The sequence below is a fragment of the Phaseolus vulgaris genome, chromosome 11 (assembly GCF_051622355.1).
Source record: "Phaseolus vulgaris cultivar YP4 chromosome 11, ASM5162235v1, whole genome shotgun sequence".
Lineage (NCBI taxonomy): Eukaryota > Viridiplantae > Streptophyta > Magnoliopsida > Fabales > Fabaceae > Phaseolus > Phaseolus vulgaris.
In genome coordinates, this window is record NC_143508.1 from 22,467,474 (window position 1) to 22,476,011 (window position 8,538).

The 8,538-nt window shown below is 32.8% G+C and overlaps 1 protein-coding gene across 1 annotated transcript; it reads left to right on the forward strand.

Annotated features, from left to right (window-relative positions):
* Nucleotides 1-4,532: 4,532 nt before the first annotated feature.
* On the forward strand, nt 4,533-8,138 carry LOC137824499 (ras-related protein RABA1f). Its single transcript, XM_068630169.2, has 2 exons — nt 4,533-5,076; nt 7,384-8,138. The coding sequence occupies exons 1-2, from the start codon at nt 4,856-4,858 to the stop codon at nt 7,814-7,816; spliced, it is 654 nt and encodes a 217-aa protein (XP_068486270.2). The 5' UTR covers nt 4,533-4,855; the 3' UTR covers nt 7,817-8,138.
* The last annotated feature ends 400 nt before the right edge of the window (nt 8,139-8,538 follow it).

The window sequence follows — 8,538 nt, forward strand, 5'->3', positions numbered from 1 at the left end:
GTTTTGGAATCATAATAGAAAAACTGTTTTGTGTTTGACTGAGCTTTAAATGCTTTAATTGTATACGCTCCACTCATTAAATGCTTTGACCAATCTTTTAATGCAATTTAAGAGTTTGTTAAGATTTGATAACAAACTACATCTTTGAATATATTAAGAAAAACATATTTGAGAATTAAGAAGTTTTTGACAAAGTTTTTCTAAAGAGTTTTTCAAAGAGCTGAGATTGCTAAGAGTTTATGATTGATCAAGGTGCTGGATTAGGATTCTACTTGTATTGATTTCAGATATTCATCTGTAACAAGTGTAATCTTTGTACTCTGTTGAACAATTTCGTTTCTGTGTTTGCTGAGATTGGTTGTGTGTTCTTGAGGTGTTCAAGATCAGCAATCTTAGTGTTGGCCAAGGAGAGTGTGTTTCTTGAGGTGTTTAAGGTCATTCTCTTGGTTGTTGTGTAAGTGATCAAGGTGTGGTTGCTCAGTGGATATCCTCAGGGTTTCTGAGAAGACTGGATGTAGCTCTGGTTTGGAGTGAACCAGTATAAACAACTGTGTACAATCTCTCTATCTCTAACTCTTTAAATTCAGTTTATTTGTTGTTTGCTGGTATAAACAACCGATTGTTTCTACGAAACAACCGATTGTTTTTTCTGGTACTACAGCTTTTGCTTGCTGTTTTGGCTAACTGAATTGCTGAATCAATTGGTTTCTAAGATAAATTCATTCTAGTTTTTGAAAAGTTTGCGAAAACCCTTTTAAACTATTCACCCCTCTCTAGTTTAAAGCCATCTTTTCTAACAACTGTGCATGCCGCGCTACTCACAGGATACATAGGTCACCCTGGGCGAGCAGTTAGTCTCTTCACTGAAACAAGTTCAGCTCGAGCCTGGGGGGCTTGTGTATTAGACCAGAGCAAGTGTTGCTCATTGCTCAGTGGTTGGACATCAGCGTCTGCGTTAAACAAGTTAGCTTCGTTGTCGGGTCGAGTTGATAGGACACATGAGTGAGCTCCAGGTATGTGTATATTGACTCTCATTCATATACTTAATGTAAATCCTTCGTGTATAAGGCCTGATCGGTCAACGAAGAGTGTTAATGAGCCTAGGGGTGCATTTAGCGCATTCGGGTCTAGTACAAGTAAAACATTCTCTATAAAGCCTAAGCCTAAGAGCGTTAGGGTTTGGTAGCATGCATGATACGTAAGGGCATGTATGCCTATGTAAAACCGATTGGACCCCTGATGTTGGTACATGAGTCGGTATCCCGGTGGTTATTCTGTTAAGATTTTATGCACTCCAAGGATTCTGTGCAGTTGCAGCGCTATGATTGTGCATATTGTAACATGCTCTTCTCCCATTAAAGATGTTTTTACTCGAGATAAGATTCTTGTGAGTGAAGGTTGTTACAAGAGGTAGTTTATAAAAGAGACTTGAGATTCCAGGTGAAGGTACGCTGTTTCTAAGACTAAAACTTACTAATTCTTGTTTCTTAAGTCCGGTATTGACTTGATCGTCGTAGTGCAATCAACTGGTAGGGCTCTCTGTCTCAACGAAGTCGTGTTCCAACACAACAAAAGGGAGGAGCAGATTCCAGCAAAGATGACGGAGCCATAACTTGTCGTTAGGATCAACCGGCGAGCAAGCCAACTGGTAAGAATAATTATATATATATATATATATATATATATATATATATATATATATAAATACCAAATTCTAAATATTCAAGAAAGTAAGAAGGTTGAGTTGGATTTCCCGTATAGATACATTATGATTTCAGAGTACAAGAGTCATCATATTTTTTACATCACTCATTGTAACAACAACTTTAAAAGATATTTTAGTTTTAGGTAAAAAGTGATCCAATAATATCTTTTTACTGCATTTTTTTTTATCAAATTTTAAATTAACCGAGTCTAAGTTTTTTAATATATTATGGTGGTGTTAACAAAATAACCTATACTAAAGTATGAAAATTAAATTGCAAATATATTGTTGGTTGTTTTTATGATATTGGACTCGGTCATACACTTTCACAATTTATGGTTTCTGTTAAGTTACGTTGTTATTAAGCCATTTATCCATTAGTGTATGCTATTATGTAAAAAAGAATTAAAAAATTTCAAACAACTTACAATTTTATATTTTTTAATTTATATTTGATTATTATAATAAATCTATTATTTAAAAAATAATTTTTTATTTATTTTAAAGTTAAGTTGTGTAAAGAAATAATTAATGTTTTGTCCGGTTGACTCGCTTCGTCGGTCGTCTTCAACGGTTGCTCTGACCCTTCTATCCTTTCCTGAGAATTGTACTTTCTCCATCAAGAAACTTCTCACCTGCAAAGAAAAAAGGGGCGCCCTAACGACTGTTTGTACTCCGACGCTCAAGTCAGTATTAGGACAAAGAACACCAAATATAAAATAGCTTTAGTCTCAAAAGCTGCGTACCTTACTAGGGTTATTAACACCCTTTATATAGGTTGAAACTAGGGTTTACCTCTTTTCTGTTACCATTGTCTAGGGTTCCTTGGGAAGTGTCCCTGTGCCGCTATTGCGTAATCTTTGCGTATCTGGCACATGAACTTCCTTTAACTAGAATGCAACGAATAATCAAAGTGTCGCCTAGGTCCCAACTTGGTGCACCTAATATCCAGCGCCATCTGTTTCGCGGGTGCCCTAAGTACCCACGTATCATGCATGCAACTTCCCGGAAAACCCTAATTCTACTAGACTCTTACGCCCCTAGGATTATCCATGATGCTGCGCTTTCATGCGTCATGCACCCCTCATGCATGGGTCTCTCGTTCTAGGGCCCACCTTCCAGATAATTTTTCTTATACAATTATATTTTTTTATTTTTTTATTCTTTAATCAATTTTTATAGATAAACTCACCTCGATAGGGGTTGGGTTTTTTTTAACATCTGTATTGTATTAAACTAAAATCAAGTTTACTTTTAAATGCATGTAGGAGTAAGAAATTACTTTAGAAATTACTGTAAACGTATTTTTGAAACAAAATTTTAAAATTTAATTTAAATACAACAAATTTTGAAAACAAAGTGACGTTGAGGAACCTGGATCACATCAATGAACAGTTGATTATTTATGATGAATGATGAATAATAGAATTTAAATTTCAAGCTAACAATTCAACTACATGTGAAAAGTATCGAGACTATTTTATTTATGTCACAAGAGTAACATGATTTCTAGCTCCACCAAATATTGTCTATTTTTGCTTGTAATAATTATATTTGGTAAGCAAAATTTAAATGTTACAATGTTTCACAATTACACTTCTAACCTTATAAAATTTCATGACTTTTTAGGACAATTTTTGGATGAATATAACAAGGATAACATTGATAATAATTACATTTTCATTTAAAAAAATAAAACTAATCAATTATTAATATAAAAGTACACAAAAAAAAAGTTATTTAGACATGTGTAACTATAAAATTACACTATTTTTAGTATAAAATGTAACAGTAAATAACATATAAGTGATAGTATATTGAGTTGGATTCTCTAGAACTTTGGTGAGTACCCAATATTTTCACTTGTTTTTCTGTTTTCACCTACATAAAAATTATCATTTGATCAGTATTTTTTTTATTGAAGTTAATTTTTTTAATATCTGATATGTGAAGATATTAAATTTATTTTTTAAGGGAGAGTGTCATTACAATAGCTTGTTATTGGGACTCTTAGGCATGGCTCTTGTCTTGCCTGCAAGATCCTGTGCATCCCACGGAAAGAAAAAAGTTATTTTTTTTTCAAATACTTATTAGGTATACAACTATTGTTCCTAAATTGCCTTACTTAGATTTTTATTTAAACTGTTAGTCATAAATTAAAAATGTACCAAACTAGTAATAGAATTTAGATTAAAATGGGATTTTATTAAAAAAGAACAAACTTCACATTAATATTGTAGATAAATTACAAATTTTCATGATTTTAACTCTTATAATTTTAAAAAATTGTTTAATTTCTTTTACTTCGGTACAAGTGAATTCTAAAGCTAACTTATCTATTTAAGACACTATTAAAGATAATTTAATTAATTCCAATATATAAAATAAAAAAATTTACAAAAATGGACTGTTAGATCAAATTCATATTTTTCTTTCCAAAATCCGGGGATTGAAATTGTATAAAAAGTATAAAAGAACCAAAATATGATAAAGAATTTTAAAAAATCAAAATTATAATTTTCCTAAATTATAGATAAAAAAACGTGTACTAACATTTTATAAATTTTTACACAGTTACCCAATTAAAAATTATAGATAATAAGTTTAACAAATTTTAAAATAATAATCCAAAAGTCATTTCATTAATGTCACCATTCACATGAATAAATTGATATTGAATTGTTTTCGTTAACTTTTGATGAGTTAAAAAGCTTTTAAACTTACATTAAATGTTAGTTAATCATGAATATATAAAATTCCCATAAGTTAAATCCACACCCAAACAAAAAGAAAGGTTAAATTTGAAGGTTTTTCCTTCATTTTCTCTATCCAAAAGAAAAAAAAGAAGATAATAAGATGTATGGAAGAGGGTGAAAAAGGTAAAAGGAAGCAAAGCCATTTTGATTGTTATGCTTGTTTGATATATCATTCATTCCATTCTAGCTTGGAGTGCTTCTCCCTCCATACCCTTCTGCCATTACAACAACATCAACACCACCCCTCTTTCTCTCTCTTCTTCATTTCCAATGCTGAAAGTTGAAGGGTTCATAGACACTGACCCAATTGAATTCCCCGCAAAATAATTGAAGAAAAAACCGTCAAAGTTAGGATTTTTTGAAGGCACGGATCGCGTGAGAAGGAAGAGGGAAAATGGGTGCGTACAGAGCGGACGATGATTACGACTACTTGTTCAAGGTGGTGTTGATCGGAGATTCCGGCGTTGGGAAATCGAACCTCTTGTCTCGATTCACGAAGAACGAATTCAGCTTGGAATCTAAATCCACCATTGGCGTTGAATTTGCCACCCGCAGCATCCACGTCGATGACAAGATCGTAAAGGCACAAATTTGGGACACCGCGGGCCAAGAAAGGTCACTGTTTTTTTTTTTTTTTCTATTTTTTGTCTTTTTAAACGTTTGGAAAGGGTTAGTTTCTTATGATAAACGAAAACATTTTGAATTTTCTTGGAAAAACTCATTTATGTTTACTGGGTAATTATGTCTCGAATGTGATCGTGTAGATAATTTTGGGACGGAACTATTTCATTTCATCTCAGATTTCTATTTTGATTTTTTTTTTTACGGATTTGAACAAGAGGAATGAAAATAAAGAAGCAAAATAGAAAGAAAGAAAAGACTGAAAAAAGGATCATTTTTCTTTTGGTTAGACGCATAAAAGGTGAGGGAGAAATAGATAAATATTGATTTTTTAGTATTTTGTTTTGGTTTTTCTTCAATTTAAATTTCTAACTTTTCCTTTTATTGTTTTCCCACCCTAGCAAACATAAGGGTGTGGTTTGTTGTTTGATGATTGAGGCTGCATTGGGTGGACCATAGTTTTGTGGGGGCTTGATTAAAGTTTAATGTGTTTTGGTATTTTATTTTAATAATGGTGTGGGATTTGATTTGACAATGATGAATAAGGTAACATGAGATTTTGTTTTTTTGGTTGTTGTGGGGTTCTTACTTTTGATCTGTATTTTTGTTTTGTATTTTTTAGAATGCAAGCATGGGATCATGCATTGGGCCTTTTTTTATAGGATGGAGAATGTTGCTATTTCATGCTATTTATGGCACTGTGGATGCGTGTTCTAAAATTGATAAAAATCATGAAATTGATGAATCTGTAAAATAGTGAAATGAGTTGAAGATTGTTTTGTTTCCCCTTTGTTGTGGTTTCAAGGTTGCTTAGGGAGGGATATAATTGTTCTGTGGATGAATCATTGAATAGTGGGCCAAAGTTTAGAGTATAAATGTATGTGTGGTATAATGGATGAGTGTGACAAATGTCTATTGCTTCCAGATCCATTGTTTTTTACAAAATCTGCATTTTTTTCTTTGATCTGACTCCTTTAAAGTGAGGAACTCATTTTAGAAGATAAAGTAATATTAATTTTTTAACAAGAAAACTAAATGTTGATATTACATATGCATGCATAACAAATTATGTGCATGTTATCAACATTGAAATGACTTACTTTACCATTGCTCCCTTCAGAAAAAAAAGTCTTCTTTTATTGGTGTGTGTGTCATTTGAGAAATATTCTGGGAAGATGACAGGAGGACAACTTGACTTCTCATGTTTGCCTTTCATTATTTGGTTCATTTGTCAGACACTTTTTTGAAATAAAATAAGGCTGAGATTTGAGTATGTGACTATTAAATCTAAAATATGACTGTTGCAAATTTCTGAGAAACATTTAATGAGGTGGAATATGGTAGCTGTATGAAGTGTACTGTAGGACAAGGATACTTATTTCATCTGGAAGTGAGATTTAATGTGATACTTTGGTTAGGTTTTATTTGCCAATGAGAATGGTATCCATACATATGCACTAAATGGTGCAACACAGTAATAGTGGAAAGGAGCTAGTTTTGGCTGTATTAAATATAGCAACAACCACCAAACTTGTTTCACAGGAAGTATAGCAAACCAACCAACCCATTTTAGTCCCCGAAAGGTAGAGGTAACATCACCTTGGTCTTTCAAAGAAAATTAATGCCTAGTTCTCCAGTAATGAAAAGTTGCATTAATATGGTCCCTACAACAACATCTGACATTAATTTAGTCCCTTAATTATAGAAATTGATATCAATTTAGTCCCTTAATCCTACAAATTGACATCAATTTAGTCCATTAACAATAGAAGATGACATCAATGTAGCTCTGCAATCTCAGTCTGTATTTGATATCAGTTTTCATGATTGACAAGGGACTACCATAACATGATGTCAAAATTCATTTCAAGGAGTGAATGATGACTAATGTATTTGATATCAATTTAGTCCCTTAATCCTACAAATTGACATCAATTTAGTCCATTAACAATAGAAGATGACATCAATGTAGCTCTGCAATCTCAGTCTGTATTTGATATCAGTTTTCATGATTGACAAGGGACTACCATAACATGATGTCAAAATTCATTTCAAGGAGTGAATGATGACTAATGTATCTTTTTGAAGGACAAAAGCTTAAAAGAAACTGAAAGATTCAATATTTTTCTAAGACACTTCTACAATGATTTTTTTGTAAAACTTTACTTTGAAGTACACTTGCAATGATTTTTGTCTATGGCGTGGTCATTACTCATTACTTACAAATTATAGCTAAATACATTATATGTATTCCATCATAATGCTGCATACATCAGGTCTCATTCTTGCCATTTCCCACAGATATCGCGCAATTACAAGTGCCTATTATCGAGGGGCCGTGGGAGCTTTGCTTGTGTATGATGTTACCAGACATGTGACTTTTGAAAACGTGGAGAGATGGTTAAAGGAGCTTCGTGATCACACAGATGCCAACATTGTAATCATGCTTGTAGGGAACAAGGCTGATCTCCGTCACCTAAGAGCCGTGGCCACAGATGACGCGAAGGCGTTTGCTGAGCGAGAAAACACATTTTTCATGGAAACATCTGCTCTTGAGTCCTTGAATGTTGACAATGCCTTCACAGAAGTGCTCACTCAGATATATCGTGTTGTTAGTAGGAAAACTCTTGAGATTGGAGATGACCCTGCAGCCTTGCCTAAGGGCCAGACCATCAATGTTGGCAGTAGGGATGATGTCTCAGCTGTTAAAAAGGCTGGATGCTGCTCTGCATAGTTTCACAAGCCTTTTGCAGCAGAATGGTATATCTATATGTGCATGATTCAACCAACCAATTCTCAACATTTTGGGATCCAAGTGAAAGCTTTTAATACCTACACTTATCTTTTTATGTAATTTCTCCTACATATCTTGCCAAGTTTATTGTTTTTTTTCCCTCTTCTTTTCTTTTCATGTAAGCATGGTTTGGTCATAGGAATGATGTCATGTTGCCCTTAGATATATACGGAATTTACTGTTTGTATTGAGTGAAAGCTATATCTGGTTCTTAGATTGATTCAGAAGTTGTTACATTACAATCTCATCATTCTTTATCAAAGTTTCCATTCTACTGGAACAAGAAAAAACTTTGATAGATTGTTAGTGTTATTCATCCTGAAAGAGTTATGGCTTGTTGATACATAGGGCAGCATATCATAGCAATTGCAATACTTCACAAATATATAGTGCTCAGCACACAGGAAAAAGGATTGCAAGAAATTATACACTTGTTGCACTGGTTAAGTTTTAGCTATAATAACAATATTAGTCTTTAACTGTACATCTGGTGTACACTTTCTTTTTTACTTCTTGTAGATCTAACAAAAATATGCCCCTTGGTCTTTATAAAAAGTTGAGAAAACTTACTATCAAGTAAATCACATACATTTGACAATAATAATATAATAATATTTTTAAATTAAAAATATAATAAAAAAATATTAATTTATTAAGATACC

What these genes read in the sequence shown, in the direction of transcription:
- LOC137824499 (XM_068630169.2), top strand. Translation starts at nt 4,856, where the DNA reads ATGGGTGCGTACAGAGCGGACGATGATTACGACTACTTGTTCAAGGTG. An exon ending in GACACCGCGGGCCAAGAAAG is followed by an intron (nt 5,077 to 7,383) that starts GTCACTGTTTTT and finishes CATTTCCCACAG; the next exon opens with ATATCGCGCAATTACAAGTG.